This window comes from Pyxicephalus adspersus, chromosome 3 (genome assembly GCF_032062135.1).
Source record: "Pyxicephalus adspersus chromosome 3, UCB_Pads_2.0, whole genome shotgun sequence".
In the NCBI taxonomy this organism is placed as follows: Eukaryota; Metazoa; Chordata; class Amphibia; order Anura; family Pyxicephalidae; genus Pyxicephalus; species Pyxicephalus adspersus.
The window spans coordinates 23,035,764-23,062,913 of record NC_092860.1 but is presented as its reverse complement, the minus strand read 5'-3'; the positions used below and the strand labels follow the sequence as shown (position 1 = coordinate 23,062,913).

The 27,150-nt window shown below is 39.8% G+C and overlaps 2 protein-coding genes across 3 annotated transcripts in view; one reads left to right on the top strand and one right to left on the bottom strand.

Moving 5' to 3' along the window:
- LOC140325841 (uncharacterized) overlaps positions 1–5,297 on the bottom strand; it is a 21,037-nt gene extending 15,740 nt beyond the window's left edge. Inside the window, exons 1-3 of one of the 2 annotated variants that reach the window (XM_072403900.1) lie at positions 5,111–5,297; positions 1,615–1,725; positions 193–288 (exon numbers count right to left, since the gene is read on the bottom strand). Coding sequence is in view for 1 of the 2 variants with exons in the window: in XM_072403899.1 (XP_072260000.1) it covers positions 213–288; positions 1,615–1,725; positions 5,111–5,147 (224 nt within the window). In the remaining variant the exon portion in view is untranslated. The remainder of the gene's footprint in view (positions 1–192; positions 289–1,614; positions 1,726–5,110) is intronic. The other variant, XM_072403899.1, reaches the window with a different exon arrangement.
- Positions 5,298–12,163: 6,866 nt separating this feature from the next.
- On the top strand, positions 12,164–20,100 carry GALK1 (galactokinase 1). The gene is made up of 7 exons (XM_072403897.1): positions 12,164–12,343; positions 13,805–13,994; positions 16,168–16,287; positions 16,566–16,701; positions 17,523–17,704; positions 17,780–17,930; positions 18,449–20,100. Exons 1-7 carry the CDS (start codon positions 12,203–12,205, stop codon positions 18,684–18,686), a joined length of 1,158 nt encoding a protein of 385 aa, XP_072259998.1. The 5' UTR covers positions 12,164–12,202; the 3' UTR covers positions 18,687–20,100.
- Positions 20,101–27,150: the final 7,050 nt, after the last annotated feature.

Genomic DNA, 27,150 nt, shown 5'->3' with positions numbered 1-27,150 from the left:
GCTAGTTGTCCCCAAGAAAATGAAATGATCATGTATGAGTCCTATAGACTTTTATGTCTATGTCTTTATTTATGAAGGCATATAGTGTTTATCACATTGTCAAATGACAAATCAGACACCTTTCAGGCTAAGTAAAAGTGAAAGCCAAGATTCATATACACCCTTCATGTCCCACAACCAATTTATACCAACCATGCTGTTTTGGTTCACACCTGCCACAGGTATCATGCTGAGGAAGATCCTCTATCCAGTGCCAGTAATCTCTTTTCTTTAACCCTAAAACCCCACCTAGAAGAAAGAAGAATCGTGAAAAAGATTAATTTACTATGCTTCCTATGCATCTGTAGAATTACTAACATAAACCAGAAGTACTAAATGCATTATTCTATTGGAAGTGCAAATTAATGTTGCATGATATTTGCTTCCAGTATATTTCAGATGATCGGCTCAATAAGTCACTAAAATATTTATCAAACAGTATGCACTGCACCACGTATGTGAACAGTATCCTGTATACTTTATATATGCATTAATATTTATGTAATAATGTACAGTATGATGATTAAGACTTGTAAGAGGGCAAGATTTCAGTTTTCCCTGACACCAATCACAGACACGCAGCAGGTTTTTGCAGCTTCTATATTACTTTTGTTAACCAAATCTATTCCCAAGACACCCTAAAGCAGCTGGTGTGTTGAGAAAAACCTTTTCCTGAATCTCTAACTGATATGTCTATACAAGTTACAACCGCAATGATCTAATGGCTGCAATACAACATAGGTCATGGGTGTATACTAATTTGAAAAATTGGGACTTTATTTGAAATTATGTGCAATGATGTTGATGACACATGGGCATATAAATACAAAATAAAAATAATATTGGATCTTTGGTTTTTTTGCTAGTGTGTGACTATAACGATTCCACTTCTGGATTGTAGATTCTGCTGATAAGCAAAAGATAAGAAAAAAAAAAGTTTGCTTGTAACAAGTTGCAATCAGACTGGTATAGTATAGGGGTAATATATTAGTAGGCTTCTGTGTTTTGTGTATTTAATTGTTTGTATTCACATTATCATTTATAGAATTTCTAGGAGTGTAGAGCCTTTTAAGCGTTCTCCCTGTGGAGTAAATTAAATTAGTAATTTTTTGGATTAATGGCGTTACCATGTGTCTTCTGCCCACTGTAAGGATATTTGTGCTAGCGCCATATAATTCAGCTCTGGGGCTGTTGCGGCATCTACACCTTGGGTGCTAAAGGACCTTCTCCCAGCACTGCCCACAAGTTCACATTTACCCCCACCTAACATTTATCAACTCACTCATACTTCTTTATTTTTAAATCTCCTTCCACCCTAATGATCCCTGCAAACTGGAAACAAGCAGAGCTCAGCTGTAATACAGAAAGTGGTGTCACCCACCTTACCATGCAGGGAGAGGTAGCGGTTTCTCAAACCAAAATAAAATTGGTTGTTTTGGCAGATAGAACAATTCCCATATAAGTGTTTCATACACCTCAGGGGAGTACAGTTAATAAACGTTGCCTTCATGTATGTAAGTGTTCATTGTTTCAAGGTATCATTTACAGATAGACAATATTTTACAGATATCTTACTCTTCAATCCTTTACGTAGGATCATCTCAATGACATCGCACATTGGAGTCACCCATGGAGAATCATCTGTGATGGTATCAGAACCAGCCGCCTGCAGTTCAAGGACGCACGCTGTAATGGAAAAAAAAACAAAACACATTTTTCATACATTTTATACCAGTGGTCACCAACCAATGAGAAAATTTTGGACATTATTTGCAATTTTTATGTTTTAATAATAATAAAACAAAAATAATATTTTAATAAATTCTTATATTACAAATGACAATTTTCACCTTTATATTGCACTAAATTCACAAACTGTACTAGAGATGGAAAAACAAGGGAGGCGCAGCATGACGTCAGTGTAGTATTAAGTTGTATGAGGCAACCATTGCCGAACTGTACGCTTCAGTATTGTTTCCATTATTACAACAGTCACCGCGCTCTGATTCTCATCCGATTGTTTTATTTTATTTGTTTATGTCTCAGATGCTCTTTTAAGTAAGTATGACCTTAACTGTGTAATTTCTTTACCTGTTCTATTAATGGCATCAAATAGTTTGACTTTGATACCTATCATTTCTTGTTTGGTCTTAGATTCAAATAAAATAAACCCATAATGAGTGAGAAAAAGCAAACTAATAACTTACAAATGTATTTATCTTATTAAAAAAATTCAAATTAATAGTCCGCAGTGAAATGAATGAAATGATGAGTTTAGAGGTCCGAAAGGTTGGCGACCGCTGATCTATACAAATAATTTACCAATAAATCACACTGGCATTTGTGCTGACCATACACATTGTAAAACTTGATATTTTCCATCAACTCTCAATTGAAAAAGTCCATCATTCATTTTCCATTAATTAGCTCAAATTGCTCCGTGAAAACAATTGCAGCCACTATTATTGCACTTGGTTGCCATCGTATTTAAATGTTTTTTCTCAAAAACAATGACTATAAAGACCAAAAGGAAAAGGTTGTGAACTATTCCATTTCCCTTGTTGTCTTAGCTCGTCCTTAGTTAGCAAGACCTGCCAAACTGCATTCCCTGACTCAGCGAATAGGTAAATGCAGCGCAAATCTAACGGCACTCCCAACCCATTTCTATATAGATTCATTTATTATATGGATTTCAAACAGCTTTATGTTTAGGTGCTCTGATTTATAGAAGGTGAGAAGTCCTTAGCAATGTATGAATCCGACATTCATTGAAACATTCCCTGGTGGAGAATCTTCCATGTCCGTGTGCCTCAATGGCAGTAATTGATTCTCCACCAAGGAATGATTTAGTGAATGTCAGATTAGCTGCTTTAAAAAGTGTAGAAAAATGGCAGATTGGTCGAATGCAATATGTTACTGAAGGTGTTTGAACATTTACTTGTGAAATTAGCTACCATTGCACCCAATGCATATTCTTTATTCCATGGGGCAACAATTTATAAAGCAGTGCCTTGGGCTTCCATTCCAGCAATAAATAAGACAAACCCCTGCCTTCAGTCTTCTTTCAAAGGGTAAAAAACGAATAACAATGATCATACTGTTACAATTTCCCCCATCCCAATACTCCTATGTTGTTGTTACTAGAGTCACCAATTTCTTTAAAACTGATAGGGTAGAAATTAGAAGAAATTATGGAAGAAGTACAAAACTAAAATTCCAATGTCCAGTGAATCATGTCTAATAGTGAAGGTGAATCCTGACATTGATTGTAATTTCTGACACCTTCTGGAAATCTTTAACGCTTGCCTGTTATATTCATCCTTTGGATTCAGAGTTTTTACCAATAGCAAACCAGGTATTTATTTTGTGGTAGGGAACGCATAGGGTCAGCACATTTCTTGCCTGCTTTAGAGCACTAACTCTATTCTGCCATACAGGAGACTATGAGGTTACAACTACAGCTTAAAGTACAAGTGGCTACAGCACGAGTAGAAAAGCCTGTGCCTTGGCAGAATGTTGCAGAGAAGGACCCTTGCTCCCTGCATATTATTATTATACAGTATATATATAGCACCATTATATTACACAGCGCTGTACAAACTCCATATTCATGACAGTAACTGTCACTCAAAAGGAGCTCACAATCCAATGTCCCTACCATGGCCATATGTCATTATTGTAGTCCAAGCTCAGTTTATTTATTATTTTATTGGGGGGAAGCCAATTAACCTAACTGCATGTTTTTGGAATGTGGGAGGAAACCGGAGTACCCGGAGGAAACTCACACAGACACGAGGAGAACCTGCAAACTCCATGCAGATAGTGTCCTGGCTAGGATACAAACCTGAGACCCAGAGCTGCAAAGGCCAGAGTGCTAACCCCTGAGCCACCATTCTGCCCATAGAAGAAATGGTCTCCCTATAGAGGTCTGAATTCTGTATTAGAGCCAGAAAGCTCCAATCAGCAAAGTTCATGTTCCCTGCCCAATAGTTCGGATTCAGCAATACTGTGCTGGTACAAGTCTACAATTTTCTGTATCCACGTTCCCACTTATTAAACACAAAGGCTCATTCCAGAGAACTTCCCTTTCTGCCTTACCTCTGACACATAATGGAAGTTTGCCAAGTCTCATAAGGCCCTGCCTTCTTCTTCGCTTTAATCAACAAGTTAACATGATTTTAAAGCAACAACTGAATCAAAAGCTAAATTCCGGCTTTATCTTCAGTCCTGCACAGGTGTCTAAATTTGCTTACTGTGATTTCACAAAGTCAGCTTCTCAGCGTGTGCATTAGAAGCCGCAGCAAATCAGAGCCTACAGTCCGACTTTCCATGACACCATATATAAATCCTGCTCACTGTCATGACTATATCTAGAAAACCAGAATTCCAGACATCTTTTAGCTAGGGTTATCTTCTTTTCCAGCCTTGATGGAGAACAATCCTCAATGCTGTGGTTACTGAGTATCATATAGTAATGTGTGAGAACCTTCCATGCAGAATTGTACTGGGAGCCTAGATTGAGTGATAACAGCGAGCCCAGAGTGTGTGGCACTGGCAGCCTGGGCTCACAGTAAGTAGGTAAATACCAGCCATAGGAAAAGCAGAGAACAGTGCTAGATCATGGAGAGAGTTAGGCATTGAAAACTATATTTTTGGCTCTAAAGGAGACCCAGCACAGATTCGCCCCAAAGAAGACCATATTCTTACCACCAATTTTCTTGGAGGTGAACCCCCCTCATTCACTGTGGTTTCTCCCACAAGCTCATATATCAATACAGGCCAGCGGAAGGAACCACAGCAAGTGGCAGGGGCACATGTATTATCTGAATGATGTATATATAAATAAATTAATACAAGATATTTTGCCGTCTTTACATTTATAAAAGTTTGTCATGGAGTACAGATGTAGTGTGAAGAAAACTTTTAAGATTTCACTTTTCAAATCCCCACCCCAGCACATCCATGATATGAATGGTCCCCTCCAAGCACTCCCTGGCCACCCCCCTAAACATATGACATGGGATCGCTCACCCTGCCGTCAGCTGTCATCCCATGTGTATTGCACACCCACCTTTCATGGTGCCCAGCAGCGGCTCCTTTCCTGCCATCCTCCTCCCGGCTCTTCCTCCTCCAGCAGACAGCCGATCCCTCGTCCTCCCCGACCGCGGCTCGTAATGATTAGCAAGCTAGGAAACCTAAAACGGAGGTCCTGAGGAGTGCTGCCCCCCCTCTCCCGCAGGAATGGACTGAGCCGAGCAGTGAGCTGCAGTGGAGTGCTGGAGGTGGCTGAGGTGTGGTCAGTACTGCACCTATACGGGCCGGTCTATTGGCCCTCCCTGGGGGGGGGGGTTACTGCATTCCAGGGCAGGCTGAGCTCTCATGTGTATGATGAGTGTCACCCAGCTCAGGTAAAAGTGTAATAATGTGTGTTGCCATAGTTAAAGCAGAAGATAACCCAAAACAATAAAAAAATCACAATTACCTTCAATCCCGCACAGCAGTCTATCCGTCAGGAGTTTTGTTTTGTTTGGGTCCCGCATCGTCCCGTTATCTGTTTTCAGAGGAAGTGCTGGGCACCGCCATCTTCTTCCTATGGGGTGAAATTGGGTGACGTAGATTGGGAAAAAAATTCAAGCATTCGTGGGAATGCTTGGCAATTTTTTTCCTACTGATGAAAGGGCTCCTTCTGCGCATGCTCGAGATGTTCAGGCATGCGCAGAAGGAGCAGCGAAGAGACTCCCGGGATGCGTGACATAGATATCCTGGGAGATTCTGCGCTCCCATTCATTCTTGATCGCCTAGGCGATTGAGAATAAAGGGGACGGTGCTGCTCCCTTTTTTAAAGGGTGTTGCTTTAAAAAAAACACAAACAAAATTTTTACTTAAAGGCTTGTCTACCCTTTTATAAAATTGAAAATTCTGAGTTAGGTCCCCTTTAAATCAGTAGTCGCCAACCTTTTCGGTCCCACGGACCACTAAGATTACCGGCTCCAGACCACGCATGCGCGGGAAGCAGTGTGTCACCCAAAGGGGAAGAAACTTCCACCATAGTGACGTCATGATGCCAGAACCCACCCATAGCAGATCTGAGCCTGTGATGGAAGAGTCTCTGGACACAACCCGCCCACTGAATTGAGCCTGCGTTCCTTACGGGAAACATGGTCCGTGCCTCTGGCCTGTGTGCCCTCCCACCAGGGTCCTTCTCCTGACCCTATTTGGGGGCCCACTGGTCAGTCGCGGACCACCAAATTTTTCTTCCGGCGACTGCAGCTTTAAAATGAATCTGAGTATGGTGACCTGGGAATTGTGATCGCTGACTTTATTTTGAGATCTACCCCCATCCTTTCTTCCTTTAGGCCCCTTTTAGAATTGCATAATCAAATCTGCTCCAAGGCGCTAAGCAAACTGCGCTGCAGGTTTCCTATGCATTTGTGGTGGCATGGCGGCTCTTCCTTCAGAGAAAGAGAGGCAACCGGATGACCAGAAGCAAAGTTTCCTCCAGGAACCGTGCTGCAAACACAATCCAAAAGCCACCATGTGTTCCCAACTCCTCCTATTCAGTTGAATGGGAGCACAGCTGAGAATGCAATATAACACTGAAGTTGACTGCAAGTTTGTAAACAATTGACACCTATGCCCTGCAAATGCTAGGTGTCTGCCTTTCATTACAATCATGGACAGGGATGGTTTTTAAAAAAATGTGGCCCTGTCTAAATTTTAAGTGGCATCCCGAATGCACAACATTCCAGCTCCCTGTAACTACTATTCTCCTTTAAGTCAGACCCTGGATCTGGGTTTAATATACAGATTAGGTGACTTCATTTGCAGCATCTTTGTTCTGGTTAGTTATCAGGTAGTTAGTCCAGAGGATCAGCATAGCAGCCAGGTAATTGTAATTCTTAAAATTTTCCACCATTTGACCTAAAGTGGAGGTATCACTAAGAGATGATGTAAGCTGCCATTGATGGACATCTGAGCTTTATACTCATTCTGGGTCAGTGATTGAGAGGGGCAGAGGATTGGATACCAACCAGGCAAGCTGTTTAATAAAGAACCAGATTATCTATGCTAATAACTTTTTATTCCCCGCAGTGGAAAGACTCTTCAAGCAGAAGCATTCTTCTCAATGCAAAATCTTTATTGTCTAACCCGTAGTTTCTCGATTTTTTAATATGGGGGAACCCTTGAAATACCTTCCTCATGGTGATGATTTTCTGCCTTGGGGGAAACCATACATATAGCATCTATATGCAGTAGACCAATAGAAAATGAATGGAAGTGATAGTAAACAGTTCGGTTCCACTCACTGCTGCCTGTTGTCAAATGTGCCCGATTCTTTATGAACCGGCACTGAAGTATGGGCAGCCAATTGCTTGATCACTGCAGGTCAAAGTGTGCAGCCAACAACAATTTTTGGCTCTAGATAGAGTAGGAAAGTATTCTAATTACTAGCTGGGGTTCAGCTATATTTTTCCTGGTTGAGATCCATGTCGGACAATTTTGCAACTAAGATTCTTCCCTGCTCTAAACCAGTAACGCCAATTATCAATAGCAAATGTGGCTAACAATTTGATTGCAGTAGTTGCCACAGAGATTTTGCAGCCACATTTTTATGTAAGTGTTTGTTGCTGAAAAAAATTCTTCATGATTTGTAGGTAACCCATGAGGGGAATTCAATGTGATTGCAGCTGGCACAATTGCTGCAGAAAGTAAATGCTGCTGAAAGGTATTTGCTAGTGATGAATCACATCCATAGAAAATAACTAATACTACTAATATTAGTAACTTGTATTTATAAAGTGCTGACATATTACACAGCGCTGTACAAAGTCCATAGTCATGTCACTCACAATCTAATGTCCCTACCATCATATGTCAATAATACAGTCTAAGGCCAATTTTGGGGAGAAGCCAATTAACCTAACTGCATGATTTTGGGATGTGGAAGGAAACTGAATTTCCCAGAGGAAATCTACACAAAGACGAAGACTTTGATTTCATGCCAGTGAAATCGCTTTAAAACAAAACTCCACTCTACTACATAAATCATTTTGGGGACATCGCCCTACAGAGCCCTGAACAGCAGTAAAAGTATGACAATTCTTCCGCTTCTCTGCCACTATAAAAAAGTAACGTTTTAGCTGGACTTACGATAAAGTTTAGACTGGGGGCTCTTGCAAGTAGAGTGCTTTATTGCAAAAGATGGTTACGATTGGGTCACTTCATTATTATTATAATGGGAAGCAGCAGCATTGCCGCATATTTATTGGACACTATATGTTGGATCACCCCTGTTGTCTCCATTGACTTATATTGGTACTTTTTGCAGGCATTTTTAGGGGTATGCAAGTGTTTTAACAAGTAGTTTTGATACAAAAATAGTAGAAAAGTCGTCCATCGTCCGTGGATCCGGCAGGTCGGTCGTCCGGACGATGGACGACACCGACTGTACACACGGCAGATTTTCGCCTGATAATTGGCCGATGCCGATTATTGGGCGATAAAAATCTGACGTGTGTACGTAGCTTAAGTCTATGTGAATTGTTTTCCTGAAACAAAATCTGCACATTAAGATATCAGTGGTTATCTGGTTGAGCCTGTGAAATAGTCTCACAGACTTCTATGGGGCTGGAAGAAGCTCCTGTCGGTCAGTCCTATAGAAGTCTATGGGGCTGTAATGTGCAGACCCAACGCTGTAAAAAAGCAGCAGAGCCAAATCCTCCACATCTAGGTAAGCACTGGACTCTGTGAATCTGACATACGCTGAAACATTCCCTGTTGAATAATCAATTACTGCAGTTGAAACACATGGACCTAGATGACTCTCCACCAGGGAATGTTTAAGTAAATTTCAAATTCACTTCCTTATAAATAGACCCCTTTCTCCTAAAATGCAGTTGATGCTTTTAAAGAATATAGGAGAGTGAATTAAATAATCTGCTGACTTTGTTTTCTCAAAAAGTGTTTGCTATGGGAGTGGTTCAAAAGGTTATGTGAAAGAATACAATAGGTAACACTAAGCTGTCAGGGAAATACTGAAACAGGTCTATTGTTAGCTAATTTCACATTATGTACAGTAGAAACACTACTCTATTATGCATCTAACCATATGTGACCTGAAATTTCTGACTCCCCTAGAAAATGCAACGTCTCTGGCTTTTGTGCCATTGGCTTTATTACTTTTTGTTAAGGAATAGGGAGTTTGAAGCTTACCTTTCTGTATTCTTGATCCAAATCTGTGATTCAAAAGTATTAAATGAAATCATCGCCGGTCAACTAACTTTTTTAATTAAACGTGTTTAAAAAATTTTTGTGGAACAAAAAAAAAAAACAATGGGACTTTTTAGGCCAGCCTTTACCAAACTTAGCCAACTAGACAACACATTTTTAAATCACAAACTTATTTTTAAAAATATCATTAAAATAAAAATAAAATCAATGTATAACATAGAACCTTTTATTGGGGTTTCCCCTGAGGGTACACCCAGTCTTTTCTTTGCCTTTCGTGGAATAAATCCGCTTCCTAAGGAAAAAACAGGAGATCTACAAGTATAAAACATGTAATTAGTTCTTTTCCAATAGTGGTAGTATTTTTGTACAATACATTTCTGACATTTATCTTCATATATGTGTATACCTGATGTATGCAGCCATGCAAAACCTCTTCCAATGGATGATTTTTTCTTATGTGTCTATTGGGGATGTGGTCATGTCAAGTTTGGTTAGTGTCAGGAAGGATTAGAAGCAGTGGTGTAGGAACTGGGGTTGCAGAGGTCCTCATTGAGACTGGTCTCCTTTAATCCAGGGAGTTTGTAGGGGCCACTGTCTGGCAGCTCACCATTGTACACAGAGCGTGCAGAGATCTTCCACCATTGGGGTCCTCTTTCCGGCTCTGCAGTAGATGACACCATCTGTCAGAGCCTGGAATAAGAAATACAGTAGTTGTAAATCTCCTTTGCCAGCTCTGTTTACAAGTTACAGAGGGTCCATAATGACAGGGGGATCCTGATAAAAATGTAGGATTCTGATGTAAAGGGGGGCTCTGATGTGAAAGGGGTCCATATATGTAGGAGGAACTCTGATGTGAAGAGATGCTTCTCATGTGAAAGGGCTTCTAACTGTCTAAAAATTACCATTGAGGCCCATCCATCTGTAGCAAGAAGATCATCAGCAGTGATACAGAGCTGCCATGGAAGAGAGGGGGGCGCAGGGTCCACTTCCACATCAGTGCCTATCAATTTGTAGCAAGAATACCATCAGCAATGGTGCAGAGTTACCATAGAAAGGTCCAACTTCCACCTGTAGCCAGAAGGCCATTAGGGGCAGTACAGTTTCTATAAAAAGGCCCATTGGTTTGTAGCAATGCCACTAACTAGAAACACTGCCAAGTTTCTTTTGTCCTGATGACCAAGTCCAAAGTTTTAAAGCTGTCACCAAAACAAAAGAGGTGATTTTTTTTATCTTCTAATGGAGACATCTGTTCTGGTGACAACTGCTACATTTTCTCCTTTTACCTGCTATTGTGCATTGGAAGAAAAAAAAAAAAAAAAAATCTTCATGGAGCCTAGACATTTATTAACTTTTGGAGCAAGCTGCGCTTTGATATGCAAAAAGAAACAACTGCTGAGTTTGTTTTGGTCATTAAAGATTTACAAGAGGTTGCAGAAGAGTTCAGTCCTTCAGATCACCCACAACCTCAGCTGTGTTTAGTAAAAGATTTCTTCTGCAAGTCATGCAAACAGCCCCCTCTCCCTCCAAGCCTCCGTCCTGCACACGAGTGAGCAGGGAAGCTCTGTTTGTATCTAGGAGTCGTTTGTATGTCGGATGTCCTTATTTTGGGGGCTTCCTGTATTGCAGTCTCCTTTCTGGTGCTGTCTTCTGAAGACTCAGCACTCGCCAGATTGTTATTTTCATATTGGATGTCCTGTACTACCATGGCAGCTGACAGAGGAACAAGTGAGAGCAATGGGGGATCCAGTAGACAAAACCAAATAAAGTCTCTGTTTTGGTGGCCCATTTCCAATAAACATCATCAGGAATGAGGAGTATATACATTCTTCTTTATTTAACATGGATATCGTGTCATAGCAACTTTTATACAATGACATTGTTATGAAATCCTCCATTAAAAAAGAAAATTGTAGCTTCAAAAATGTTAATGATTCTTTTCAGACCCATTTGTGGGTGCCTCCCGTGCAGTAGAAGGAGTTTCCTATAGTGTGGTGCAATTCACTTACACCCATAGAATGGGCACCTTGTGAGATTCCATGGAGATTAAAGCATACCTAAACTCACAATTTTCAATATAAAAAAAGGGTACAGCACCGCCCCCTAATTCTCGATTGAGAATGATTGGGAGTGCAAAGCCTCTCGGGACACCTACATCACGCATTCCGGGAGGCTCTAGGGTGCTCCTTCTGCTAGTGCAAAATCATCCCGGGCATGCGCAGAAGGAGCCTTTTTGTGAATAGAATCTCACGCATGAGCAGTGAGATCAAGTTTTTTCCCCACATATGTCACCCAATCTCGCGCCTGGGTCGGGTGATGTAGGAAGAAGAGGCGAAGGTGGAGGCGCTCGAATACGGAGACTGGGATGACGCAGGACCAGATAGAAGAGACCTCCGGACCGATCGACTGTGCTGCGGATTAAAGGTAAGTGTATTTGTTTTGGTTTTGGGGGACATTTGAGTTTAGTTCTTCATTGGTGTGCACAGACAGGTCATTACACATTGCACACGCATGCGCATTCAACAAGTTCAATTGGCCCATTCTGAGCATCCAGGCGCACATGAGCAGTAAAGCTGCTCCTAGTCATGTATTTTGAGTGCGCATGAGCATTATCTGTTTTATAGCTGTGCAATATTTAATATTAGGGTTTAATACTGGAGGTCAGTGGCAGCCTGCACATTTCTCCCATGACAGGTGCACTTTTTAGTGATGAATATAATGTACCTTGAAGAGAATTTGTATGAAATAAACCTATAACATTTATTTTACTCGTCACGAGCTTTCCTCAGGCTAATGTATATGAAATTCACTGATGTCAGCTCTGTTTACAAAACTTTGGCCTGCAGCCAGCAAAACCTGGCTCAGTTACAGAAACAGGTCAGTGAGTCACATGACCAGTGTGGGCGGGGCCTGTCACTCCCGGTAGTTGTGTGATATGGCTGCTCCTGCGGATGAGGCCCGGCGGGTGTTCCGTGACACGTTCGGAGGAGATCCGGAGATCGGTGTCTTCTCTCCCGGACGGGTCAATCTGATAGGAGAACACACGGACTACAATGCGGGCTTTGTGCTGCCTATGGTGAGACTCCCACTGTACTCCATGGCAGGGTCACGTGTTCAGCTACTGATCACATGACCCAGAATGGATCTTAGTGCTGGGTGCAGTGTCAGTGCAGTGTCAGTGCAGTATGTATAATGGAAACCCTTATCTAAATATGTTCCTTATCACTGAAATCATTAAATTGTATGTAAACCCAATGACAGACATGTTAGAAGTTGCTAATTACTCATAGGTGGTCACTACATTAGTTTTCCCTTTACAGGTGATTTGTTTACTTTATATTCACCCGGTGGTCCTTCCTGCAACGCACTTCCTGTTAGAGAGTGACAACGCTCACTCACCCTTTCCCTTAGGACTCCATGACTGAGCTATAGTCCATAATACGGAAAGGAGAGCTTCTGTAATCCTTAAATCAATAGGTGAAAAGTTTCTTCTAAAATACATATCATACCAGTGTTCTCCTCAGACCCTTTTAGATGGGGGCACCACCTGGTTGTTTTTTGGGGTTGGGTCACAATACAGGGGCTGCCACCCGCCTACAATTTCCTCCCACCTAGCTTAAAATAATTTCTGGGTGAACAATTTCACAGACTAAAAGGAATGAATTAGGATAAATGTATTATTTGGGTTTCTATACTGCATGACAGCCAGGCGCCTGGCATTTTCTGAAGGAGTTTAACAATGGCCATTCATCTATTCTCTTTGCATCAGTTTCCATTAAATCGTCATTACAGGGAGTCCCCATGTTACATATGAGATATGGACTGTAGGTTTGTTCATAAGTTGAATTTGTATGTAAGTCAGAACAGGTACATACATAATAAATAAATGCAATTAGGACAGATGTTTGTCTCAACATATTATTAGGCAGTGTGCTGTCAGTTACTGTATAAAATCGTCACTGTGAGCTTATCACAAACAAAGCAAAAAAAAAGTTCTTTATGGAGCCTAGACATTCATTAACTACCGGAGCAAGCTGTGCTTTCATATGCAAAAAGAAACAACTGCAGAGTTGTCAGAAAGAGCTCAGTCCTTAGGATCACCCACAGCCTCAGCTGTGTTTAGCAAAAGATTTCTTCTGCAAGTCATGCAAACCACCCCCTCCAAGCCTCCATCCTGCACACGAGGGAGCAGGGAATCCCCATTCGTATCAAGGAGTTGTCCGTATGTCGGATGTCCTTAACCCAGGGACTACCTGTATTGTATCCCAGTGGTCTGCAGTGTATGAGAATGGGAGCAATCCTGAGATCTGTAATTCAGTTCTGATCTGTGGGAGGAATCACCCATTGAGGGGTGATATATAAATACCATAGATACCATGGCCATATCTGCTATTAGTGTGATCATGGGATGTCAGTGCCAGCCTGTCAGTGCCAATGTCTTTTAGTTCTGATCCGTGGCACAGCCAGTGACAGAAGGAATATCACATGATGTACCCAAAAATAAGCCTATGTATGTATATTCTTGTATTCTGCTCAGGCTTTACCTCTTATCACTGTGATTGTGGGAAGTCGTCGCGATGATGGAAAGATTTGCCTTGTGACCACGGCGGAGGGGGCGGATAAGCCCCATAAAGTGGAGTTTGAGACCCCAAGCAAAGACCATCCTCTTGTCCCTGGGACACCTAAATGGGCCAACTACTCAAAGGGGGTGATCCAGCACTACAGAGGTGAGAGAACGTCATCCCGAACTCTGACAGCTGCTCACTATCTGATATTTTTAATAAGGATTTATATAGCGCCAACATATTACGCAGCACTGTACATTAAATAGGGGTTAAAAATGACAGACAGATACAGACAGTGGCACAGGAGGAAGAGAGGACCCTGCCCTGAAGAGCTTACAATCTAGGAATACTCGGAAACTTCTGTACTACCTCCTGTGTGATGTCTGAGCCCTAAGAGTATAAAAAAAAATGTCATATACCCTCTCCATCCCCCTTCCTCTCATATTTTCTTTTTCAATCCTTTGATTTACCCCTTTTTATTCCTTTCTCTTATTTTGGGTGGGAAGTGTTTTTGGATGAAGGCTATATACCATTGCAAGTGTTTGGCTAGGTACACACATACAAATGACTGTACGATGCATGGATGAGTGCTGTACATACAGGATAGTTCTGTTCTATGGAGAGGGTAGGGGGATAACAACAGAGCGGCACCCCGCTGTGCTCTCTCCCCATTTACTTCCATTATGATTGTTCATCGTCCGTGGATCCGCCAGGATGGCCGTTCGGACAATGGACGACGAGCACTGTACACACGCCAGATTCTGGTTTGATATCCCTGAGCCGATTATCGCACGTGTGTACGTAGTTTTTGTTGCGTGCACTATTACCTGTTGTGCCTCCCCCTTCTGTCTTGATAAAATAAAAGTTAATATTCAGCTCCATAAATTTCCTAAACTTCATCCTATATTTATGGATATACTGTGCAGTATGCCTACTAGCTTCATTTTGATTTTGCTTTACGTTACTACCTTACTGTTTGCTTCACTTTATGTTTTTCCTCAGATCTTTGTACCGCTATGCATATATTTAAAATCAAAAGATTATAGAGAAAAAAAGTTATAAATTGCAGGTTAACATTTTTTTTTAATGGGGCATGTGCATTATTAGTCACTTTTAGGATTTTTTTATCCACCGTATAATTCAAAAGCAAAATTACACTACTGAACTATAATAGAAATCTATTCTATTAAAAATAAATGTGTGTGTGTGTATATGTGTGTATATGTGTGTGTATATATATATATATATATATATATATATATGTGTGTGAAACAATATAGCTTCCTTTAGCAAACAAATCCAACAAAAACACATAGGCAGCTTACATCAGCTGGCGTAGAGAGTGTCACACAGTACCACAGTACACTCCTTCATTTTAAATTCTTTAGCATTAAATCTACAGCTTTTTATACAAAAGCAACACCGCTCCTTAGTAAGTTCCCACATATGCTTGGTTGGCAGCCTCCCTGCTGTCTTTCCACTCCTCAGTCTTTTAGCACACCTGTGCTTTCCCAATTGATTTCAAGGTGGGCTTTGAGAAGATTGGGTACCAGATCTCAATTCAATCCTATTTAATTTTAACCTGCCCCTGCCTTAAAGCATACCTAAACTCAACATTTTCACTTTACATAAAAGGGTAGACATGTTATTTTTTATTTTTTTAGGTGCAACACCTCCCCTTCCAATCTGCAATCAAGACTGAATGGGAGAACAGAGCCTTCTGGGATACCTCTGTCACACATCCTTGGAGGCTCTGGGTGCTCCTTCTTCGCATTTAAGATCTCAGACATGTGGAGAAGGGGCATTTTTTCTATTAAGGCAGGGGTGAAAATCTGGCCTGCAAAAAATACCAAATGTCTAATAGAGCTGGCCCGCTGGTGGACAATGCATGCACCGCTTATACTACAAATCCCAGAATGCTCTGCTGGTGAGTCAATCAGGACCCACAAGCACCCCCTTCTCTGTTGACATTCATTAGTGACCTCAATTGTAGATATATTTTCAATAGTCATCAAGTTTGGCCCAAAACTTTGTCCAAATTTTTCATTTTGGCCCACTGTGTATTTGAGTTTGACACCCCTAAATTAAGGGAAAGATGCAGATCTCACGTGAGCACTGGCGAAGAAGAAATCCAGACTGACGTGGGATCGGATCGCAGTTTAGTTTTGCTTTAACAAGGAATCTTCAACCACTTAGTTATCATTTGAAAAATTAACACAAGCGAAAAGAGTATTTTATCATTTTAACAATATCACAATATACATATCTGCATGCTTGTTAATGGTGTGTGCCTAAAATGTTTAATACATTGCCATCCTTTATTATCTTATTACAGCTGGGCCCGTCCCTGGATTTAATGCAGTGATTGCCACGAGCGTTCCATTAGGTGGAGGCCTGTCCAGTTCTGCGTCTCTGGAAGTTGCTACTTACACCTTTTTGCAGCAGCTATGCCCAGGTAAGAATTTTTTCACTTTATTGGTAACATCTCTCAAGCTTATTTACAAATGTATAGAAAGGAGGAGTGATCTGTTATCGTGGTAAGTGACCATCACATCCTTTGAGTAACCCTGTCTGCAAGCAATAAAATAAAGCTGAACGCCAAACAAAAGACACAAATTATTGCAGCTCTGTAATCAGAAATACTGTAAACCATCAGAAGAAGCGATAATACTTATAGCATGTACACAGCATTAAGACATGTAATAGGTGCATTGTGTGATTTTATGCTTCCAGATGATGGTGATGTTGTTCAAAAAGCCCTTGCATGTCAAAAAGCTGAACATACATTCCCTGGAGTACCCTGCGGGATCATGGATCAGTTTATTGCAGTGATGGGGAAGGAGGGTCATGCTTTACTCATTGATTGCAGGTCAGTTCACTGCAGGGACCTTCTGTTAGTATACCATTTCCTAAATACCAGCCTACTAGATATGAGGAATCCCCGCTGACTTTGTTACCAAGTTTTTTGTGTCTCGAGAACCATGGGAAGAAGTATTAGCCAAATAATAAGTGACAACTGCCTTGAAGACTTTGGAGCAGGCTGTGAAAATTTTACAGTGTAAAGCTCTGTGCCAGTAGATATCAAAATCTAAGGGCAACACAAAAAAGGTGCTGCTTATTTAAGTTTATACCTATTGGGAAAAAAGACCAGTAAATGCCCATTATTAGGTCATCTAACTGAAAAAAAGTCAGACAAGGAGAAAAGCTGTAGATTCTTTACACATATTCAGAAAATATAGAAAAAAAGCATTAGCACTCAATTCACTCAATGCAAGTTAACAATTATACATCTGTTATCATCAGATTGTTACATGACCATTACTAGCTCATTAAGCCACAATATCCTTGGTATACTATACTGTGAAAATCATGAACTAATTCATATGATTTATTAAAATTCAACTACGACAATCTTTTTTTTATCAGGTTAATCCAACCCAAACAAAGGACACATACTAGAAAATTACAAGGGTCCTTCTATGCATCCACAATACTATTCACAATTGCATATTTTTCCTTATTTTGCTAAAAATATTCAGTAGCTCTTTAATGCTAGCACTAGAAAGCCCGGCTGAAATCTGGTTGGTTACCATACCCAAACACGAACCATCATAATTAAATAAATGAGCCTTGTGAGTAGTTTATACCAGTAATTGCATTTTGTTAATTTTGTTTTTTTTATTTATTCAGGTCTTTAGAGGCAACACCATTTCCCTTGACAGACCCAAAATTGTCTGTGCTGATTACTAATTCCAATGTCCGGCATGAGCTAACGGGGAGTGAGTACTCAACACGCAGGAAGCAATGTGAGGAGGCTGCCAGGGCCCTCAATAAGGAGTCATTGAGAGATGCCACTACTGAAGAATTGGAGGGTGAGTGTGTTCTTAGGCCAAGCAGAAACAGTAATCAAAAGACGTAAAATGGTTAAACATTTCATGTCTTTACAGCGAAAAAAGAGAATCTCAATGCAGTGTGCTACAGGCGAGCACGTCATGTCATCACAGAGATTGAGCGAACAGCTAAAGCAGCACAAGCTTTGGAAAAAGGAGATTACAAACTGTTTGGCAAGTTAATGGTGGAGAGCCACAACTCACTGAGGTAAGACCAACAATGTGATTTTTTATGACTTTGTGACTGGGTAACTTAGTTCCCTATTAGCAGAGTGTACCACAACGCTCAACCAGTAGCTGATAAATTGTTTTAGAATACTTGTACAGGTATGTCTTATGCTGTGTGTAAAATGTGTGTAAAATCACATTACTGGTTATACAAAGCTAAGATAATCCTTGGCAGGTAAAACATTAAACATATGTATATTCTCATATGTACATTCTCCATCTGTGTAGTGAGCCTGGAGTTACCATTTTGATGCTATCAATTGAACTGTCTATAATATTATTAGAAAGGTTGTAATATGTTTATTAACAGCATCTGGTATTTTTTTTTTGGTATTTTTTTTTAATCTAGTGTCAATGCCTACTCAGTAAGAGGAGAGATTTAATTTATACAAATAAATATATGTCCAAGTAGGATCAGTTATAACTGCTAATAAAAGAAAGGATTTTGGGGTTCTCGTTATTTATATATTGACTCTTTAATTTTGTTTTCCTTCCTAGGTATGACTATGAAGTTAGCTGTCCAGAATTGGATGAACTGGTTTCTATAGCCCTGGAGATTCCCGGTGTGTATGGCAGCAGGATGACAGGCGGTGGTTTTGGAGGTTGCACAGTGACCTTGTTAGAGACATCAGTTGCCGAGCAAGCCAAACAGAAAATTCAGGTGAAAGATTGCACCATCAGATACCGTAATTGTTTCTGTAATCTCATTACACAGCAGTATTACCTTTCCCACTGATATATGAATTGCACAGCGATGCACATACAGAATACATTCTTATCAAAAAGACTCCTTTTCCCAGCCACCCCTGAATTTTTTACACCACTATTAAGAGAACCTGTATTGAGAAAAATCTAGAGTATGCTGGTGCTGTAAATGCTAGGTTCAGGGTAAAGTAAGACATATAGTTTGCCATCATAGTTGAAGTCCAACAGCTAAAACTCCTCATTTTGTTCTAAACAGAGTGCAAAAGAGTCAGAACCTTTCTCTGGAGTTTTTAGGGAGTTTTCCCCTACTGCTGTCGAAACATTTTCCCATATTTTCTCTCTGCAGTAAAAAAGGAAAGGGTGTAGGGCAGGGTTTTATTTCTAGTTCTAGTTCTTCTAACTTCCTGTATGGACATTACAGATGCTTGTCTGTTATGTAGTAAGAGCCAAAAGGAATTATTTGCACTCTGTGACAATGAGGAAACATCACCCAAACAGAACAATGGGCTTTACTCCAAGTGTCCCTTCTTTGCTTTCATCCATAACCAAACCAGCAGAGCAGTGCTATCATACTTGTTACTGACTAGGTACATCCTAGCCATCTCTTCTGCTTGGAGTATGTAAGTACTTTCTGTACCGGTCTAGCCGCTCCCCTTCTCACCTTCCTATATGACATTTTATCTAGTTGCTGGGGAAGGAGTAAAGGGGAACACTATAGTGCAGGGTTGTATAGAAACCTAGGGTTCCTCCAGAGGTTTTTAGGGGTTCCTTGAGCAATAAACAATGTGTGCCTCTCAAATATTACTGTCACTAGTGATCTATTTTATTATCTATAACGGTGCCATCCCTCCCAATGGCCAACAGGGTAGGAGGCATTCATGTACCCTGATTTGGGCATATTATAAATATTGGAAGGGGTTCCCTGAGAACTGAAAGTTATACAAGGGTTCACCTATGGTTAAAAGGTTGGGAAAGGCTGCTATAAAGTTTCTCTTGAGTGACAGCTTTAAGTTTACTGGTGTCACTAAATACATACCCAAGATGGTAACACCCAGCAATGCTTGGCTTTTGGATTTTACAGGTAAATAACATGCATACAATATTTTAAATGTACAAAAAACCCATGGGAAGATTGTTGTTCAATCAATTGGTCTGGTGACAGGGTCTCTTTAATAAGAAATAACTAGCAGCTTACCAACAAATGGTCTATATACTAAAGCTACAGGTGTTGAAAAATTGCTATTATTATTACCCACATTGCTAGAGACAATTTTTTGGTTAATACAATGCCTATTTTAGCCTTGTAGGATTGCCTAAAACAGGGGTGCTTAACAGGTGGATCGCAATCTACCGGTAGATCACAAAGGCAACGCAAGTAGAACGCGGAGCCTTGCCTTTTAAAATAAACTCTATCATGCACATGAGTTACCGTGTTTCCCCGAAAATAAGACCTAAAAAAAGTGCGTCTTATGGTCCGAAAAATACGGTACCTATTTTTAAATTTTGACATTTGACTCATTAAAATGTTTTTCTTTGAATTTTGACTTGAATTTTACAAAATATTCATAATTAGAGTGAACAAAAATGAGAGAGAAGGTATCTCTGTCATTCCAGCAGCCAATCAAAGAAAGTTGAGTTTTTGTTGCTATCATTACCTTGCATTTAGTCAGAACTTAGCAATACAATAATGCTAGAGCTCAACTTCCCAGCTTGGGGCCAGCATTGGCATCTAAGCTAATTCAGATTACGCCTAGGTTAATCAGGTGCGTGTTACTGAAATGTTTTTGGTAATGGGATATTAGTCTTAGTGCATCTGTAAGTAATGCAGACAGATGATGGCTGATGGGAGAGTTTGGCAGGGTTAACAGCTCCCTAAAACATCATAGCTTCATGGCACCATGCTTCAACATTTCTAAACCCTGACTCAAGCTGTAGGCTATCTATTAGGAAGAGTTAAGTTAAATATCAAATGCCTTGGTGGGTGGATATTTGTCTGGAGGAGTTCATAGGCTGACTACCATGAATACTCAAATATTATTCAAATTACCTGCTTTTACCTAGACAAAAGCCAAAAAAATACATGAATACATAAATACAATGCCAATAAAATAAATATGAATTAATGCATCTATAGTGCCTTATTTTTAAAAACATTTAACATAAAAAAATAAATCAGATGTGCTTAGTCTAATCATCTTTTTCCCCACCTTACAGGTTAAAATATTTTAAACTTTTGAATAAATTATAGTGGATCACATGCTCCTAAACAATCTTTTGTGCATTATTGTTGGCCAGCAGTAGATGGCAGCAGGTGTCCCCGTGTAAACTGGTACAAACTCCAGTAGAGATAGCAGGACACATGGGGCACATCGCCATCTGGCGGCCTAAGTATAAACTGAAATTCTAATGGCTTTTTCAAGTACAAAAATTGCAGTTTATACTGAATTATATGTTATTCTTTTGGAGGAAGACCACCTTGGTATGACCTACATGTGATGCTGAGCCTCCATGATTGAAAGAACCGAAATCCAATGAAGGAAACTGATGGGTTTAGGAAGGAAGGAATGAGGAAAATTAGTTTGTCACCTCTTTGGTACCTGTGTAACAATAAATCTGTTGTCTCCTCCATCTACAATGTCTTAAATTTCTCTTTAAGAAAAATAATCAGCATCTCCCCAATAACACATAAAAGCAAAGAATGCAACTCCTGTAATGTAAAGGGGTAAAGATGGGTCACAGCAACACAATCTCTACAAATGGCATATTGTCCGATGAAGCCAGCCTCGCATATCTTTTAAGCTCCGTAGATCTGGCGCTCCACCTGTTTGCTAAGAGATCCTCCTGACACCATTGTGCAGATGATGTACTCTTTAGAGACCTGTTTTGTGACTGTGCCAGAGCTTTCCATGCCATGAGTGGTGACACACATACCATCTGCAGGAGGAAACGAGGAATCAATTTTGCTGGCCAAATCCTATATGCAGGTCAACGACATAAAGGTGCATATCATTTATTCAAATAGATATCACCTGTGGTGGTGATATGACTTCATTGTAGCTAATAGTGCAGTGAGATTACCTACCTTCCTCTGCTGGCACACAGCCCAACTCTTTACTGTATCCTCTTATCCTCAGCATATGAGGATAAGACTTAAAGTCTCACTTCATTATGTTATCCATATACTGGCTTACTCCAATTGGCCTCCAATTTCCAAGGGAACTTTTTTGGCCAAAGCATTACCTCTATAATTATATAATAAATTCCATGAAATGTGCAGAGTCAAATAAAGGGATTCTCTGTGTTGATGAAAGAATATAATATCTGTATGGATTTACAAAGCTGAAATGCTCTTGCAACCATTAGTGTTGGGACTTGCTACCCTAAGAACATGTAATATTTTAAATATAATTTTGTAAATATATTGCTTCTAATATTTATTAGTAATGATAAAAACTTGATTTTGATGCCCTTCTGTACAGTGCATAACTCCAGGAAAGGTAATATGTATAACTCTCTGGCAGTCCAATGTATCTTATTCTCAGTCCCTGACTGTCTCCTACAATACGACTTGTCTTCAACTCTCCTGTAATACAGACCATTACTTCTAGTTAGTCTCAGGTGTATGACAGTTTTCTGTAGAATTACATATAATGAATATTATATGCCTTTGGTGAACCAAGAAGCTGCATTTGAGACCTTAGATACTTTGTACCTCATACCGAATACAAAGAATATATATACATATAAACACAAAAAATAATATAAATCCGAAACATACAAAAGTAAAGCTACCTCTTTAATGCCAAAGAGAGATGTATGGATTAAGCAAAACATTAATCAATAATTAGTATTAAGCAAATGTGTTTTCTGGGATTAGACACATATTCATATATTTATTTTTGACCATAAGTTTTTATTATTGTCTATATATGTTTTAGGAAATTCTGGGGAATGACAGTGAAACGTATGACAACTTAGAAAGTACTTAGAAAAAATTGCTGATCACTGCGCATGCTTGAAATCGGCTATTTTTTTCCTTTTTCACGAAAAGGCTCCTTCTCAGCATGCCCCAGATGCTTCCAAGAGCCTCCTGGGCGGCGTGAGATAGGTATCCTGGGAGGCTTTGCGCTCCCATTTATTCTCGACTGCCTAGGTGATTGAGAATTAGGGGGCGGTGCTGCACCCTTTTTTTTAAAAAAAAGCTTGTGAGCTTAGGTATGCTTTATGCTTTAGGTGCCCATTCATTTCAATATCACATTACAAATGGAATGCTACTGCAACCCAGCACTAATAAGTGGCACTTGATGCTTTTTGGCATACGTGGCATGGTAGTGTGGTGTTTGTAAGTTTGAGCACCATTTATAATAAATGGTAACACACTAACATGTAGTGAATACATGCAATAAATACTAAATACATGCATTTTATACGAAAAATGTTAACGTAGTGTAGAAATCCTACATCAGGCAAGTGTGTCAGAAAAGGGTGAGCTGATACCCCAAACACAAACAGGGTAAACATATTCCATTGTCTATACCAGTGTTTCTCAACCTATCCAACATGGAGTAACCCCTTAAAATAACTTATAGGTCTACAGGGGATCCCTACCATAATAAAATTATTCACAGCTCTTACTTTGCTCCCTATTGGAAAGAATGTCACCCTAACAGACCGCCAAAAAGAAAGAAAACAGAGAAACACTGCTTGGTATTACCTCAAGAATAAATACAAAATAAAATCAGGTCCTGTGATTAGTTTAGAGTCCCAAGGCTGTTACAACCAATTCTACATTTACCAGAACAATGTAATATGAACACATACTTAACAATCCTTAAATGTGTAAACCCCCAATTTTTCGAAGTGCTTATACTTGCACAGTGAGGGTGATTTACTAAAGTAATTTAAGATGTTCACTTACCAAGGTGAAAATTCACCCTACAAGGGATAATTCACTTAGCTTAGTGAATAAGGTGAAGATTCACTTAGCAAAGAATTAGAAATCAGCATTTTTCTTTATACGTAATTGGTTAGTTAAAGTCAATATAATTGTATCTTATTTACTAGGCTCAATGAAGCTTCCTATCCTGATAAGAAAAATCTGAGAAAACTATATACTGGTATATATACTGGGGAGTTTCTTACACAGAAAGTATCGAAATCTCATGGCAGTTCTAGATTCATTAGAAGAGAAAAAAATTTCCACTCTGAGATAATATGACAAGTGAGGCTTCATGGCTTCATTCATCATCCAATCAAATCATTGTTTCTTATTATACTGTATTTCCCTCTTTATATTTTCTTTTTTCAGATCTGTTACATGCGGCTGCACCATTTTTTTTCAGTCTGTAAACTAGGAGGAGTTATAAAAGGAAGGTCAGAGCCACAAATGGAATTGGCACCTGCAATTATACCAATGAGAGAGGAGCACATTGGAGGATAGAATTTAACAGCAGGCCCTGAAAATGTGGCTAACACATATTTTTTAAATTGAATTTTCACATTGCAGTTTTACTGTCCTTAGATGTGCTGGCTCCATTTATTTTCTTTTCTGGCTTTCTCCCATTTATTTACTTGTTAATCCTGTTAGTAACACACTTCTTGTCCATGGGGTGACAACATTCACATTACAATGTGTGCCCTATTTATGGAGAATCAGTATTGGTACCCTAGTTTGCAGATTGCACCTACAAACACCATCATTTCCCCATTCTTCCATTGTATAGATTTGTTATAATTTTATCCATGGACTGGAAACACTGACCAGTGCCTTTTTCTTGTTCCAGAGATTTCCAGAAGAGACAGATGAAATAATAGACTTAGCAGAATTCATGGTAAAGACCCAAAGAATCCCATCCCGCCAGAGTATCAGCAGTTTTTCTGCTGCTTTACCTATGTAAGTGAAAGTCTAAGCTGCAGTCACAGGCCTCATCTCCATCATCAGAGAAGAAAGATGCCATACGGTGATGCCATAAGTGCGGGATGAGAATTATGAGGCTGAGGATCTATATCTACCAGAATCAGAGGAAGAAAGTATTCTGATATCCATATAACATGAATTTGAGTGCTGTTTTTTTGGCCCCCAATGGATTGTTTGATAATTGTCTGAAAAGGCATTACCTCTGAAGAGTCGGGGTGGCTGAACTTTTTCTCCCTTTTTTTCCCTTCTGTGGACCATCAGATATTTTAAGTCTCTGTAAAGGTGTTTCCTCTAAGAGGGCAGAGGATCAAAGTGGCTTAACTTTGATATTCTTGGTACCCTTATTTCACCAATGTGTTTTTCTACCCTGTGGACTATCTGATGGCTGCTTCCTGATGTTCTTCAATCCCCAATTATACCATCATTTTTTTTCTTGTGGACCATTTGATACTTCGCCAATCACCAATTTGACTAACATGCTTGTACTCTCCTTTGGGTCATCTGAAAGTTAGAAGTCTGAAACCTTTGAGGAGTCGGAGGATGGAAGTGTTCGTTCTCCGCTGTTCTTCAATTTGACTATCTGATATTTTAAGTGTCTGAAAAGGCATTACCTCTGATGACTCAGAGGATGGAACTGTCTGCTTTCTGATGTTCTTCAATCCTCAACGTATCCTATTTTTTTCACTTCTGTGGACCATCAGATATTTTAAGTCTCTGAAAAGGTGTTTCCTCTAAAGGGTCAAAGGATCAAAGTGGCTTAACTTTTATATTCTTGGTTCCCTTATTTCACCAATGTGTTTTTTCAGGCATTCATTTTACAGGGAGCTCAGCTGGGCACCTTGGACTGATGATTCAGATAGTATCCTATTTCTTTAGACTAAGGGTTTCAAGCATTTTTCAAATTGTGTCAAACTGAGGCATTTGATCACAGTTACACACACAGTGACTTGCTTTTCCAGTTAATCAGTCCCTCTAAGGACAAGGACTTTAAGTGCTGCCAGCAGAAAAGCATGGGGTTTGTATGGGGGAGGTAAAGCAAGACAGAAGACTAAAATCCCAGGACGCAGAAACAACAAGTTAAGCAGCCCTACTGTGGCAACATATTCCCAATGCTTTCCTAACACACTGGTAGAAAAGCCCTGTCCTAAGATTTTTTTCTTCTTTAAAGCCAATTTGACAACGGAGTTTAAGGATCTGAAAAGCCACAACCTCTAAGGAGTGAGGAAACATAAGTGACAAATCTCCCATATTCTTAGGAGCCCTATTATAATTTTACTCCACGTATTAAACTTGCATAAAAATATTATGTCCTAATTTTCTTTGTATGTGAGTGTTTTTTCTTTTCTATGTATTTGTCAATCAGTATTAATGACAGCCCAGTGAGGAATCTTTACTAAAACTTCTTTCCTTCGATTTGTTCAAATTACAGACCAATCTCCTTAATTAATGTGGACGCAAAACTTTTTTCTAAACTGATAGCTAATCGATTATCCAGACACTTACCGACCCTGATCCATACAGATCAAGTAGGCTTCATTAACGGTAGAGAAGCCAGAGATAATACACTGAAGACTATATTGATTACTCACGCCGCTAAAATGGCCAAAACCCCTATGTGTCTGCTCTCAGTAGACGCTGACAGTGGCGCTGAGGACGAACCCACATGTGCAAGGGATCCAGATTGGGAAACATCACTATAAATTGTCATTATTTGCTGATGACCTGTTACTGTATGTGTCATCCCCGCAGAATACCATCCCTGCTATCTTGGAGGAATTTGATAAATTTGGGGCTCTCAGTAATTTTAAAGTGAATTTCGATAAATCCGAAATACTCAATATTTCCCTTCACTCTGCCAAGGTACAGTACCTCAGAGATCATACTTCTTTTAGGCATTGCAACGAGAAACTTAGGTATTTAGGAATTTTCATACCAGATGACCCAAACAAATTATTTAGGTACAATTATGATCCACTGCTAAGTACATTGAGGTTGGAATTAGGTAAATATGATCTACTCCCCCTTTCATGGTTTGCCAGAATCAACACCCTCAAAATGGATATTTTGCCCAAAATGCTATATATCTTCCAAACGGTCCCGATATATTTGCCCCTGGCCTTTATTAGTAAATTACAGCTGCTCTGTAGGAGGTTCTTGTGGAAAACGAGGCATCCAAGAATAGCATTTCGATATATTACCAGACCTAAAAATTGTGGTGGAGCTGGGGTTCCTGATATTAGATCTTACTATAGAGCGGCCTTACTAACTCGTGTAGTTGATTGGTTCCACAATAGAGAAGGGAAAAGCTGGGTAGTCCTGGAAAATGCTCTATCCCCAATTGACCTCTGTTCTATACCTTGGGTGAACAGATCCAAACTGCAATTTCTCCATCCGTTACCCGGTATTACTTTTGATCTCCTACGAGAATGGGACAATCTCCTTAAGACGGATCATGTGTCTACTATAGTAGGACCCATGACTCCCCTGTTTGACAATCCCTTATTTCCACCGACGATGAATGCTAAAAAATTTCTCTTTTGGTCAGTTCAGGATAATAGGCAGATATGCAGTATACTCC

Coding starts and splice junctions, on each gene's coding strand:
- GALK1 (XM_072403897.1), top strand. CDS start 12,203: ATGGCTGCTCCTGCGGATGAGGCCCGGCGGGTGTTCCGTGACACGTTC. Junction 12,344..13,804: donor CGGGCTTTGTGCTGCCTATG/GTGAGACTCCCA, acceptor TATTCTGCTCAG/GCTTTACCTCTTATCACTGT. Junction 17,931..18,448: donor GAGAGCCACAACTCACTGAG/GTAAGACCAACA, acceptor TTTCCTTCCTAG/GTATGACTATGAAGTTAGCT.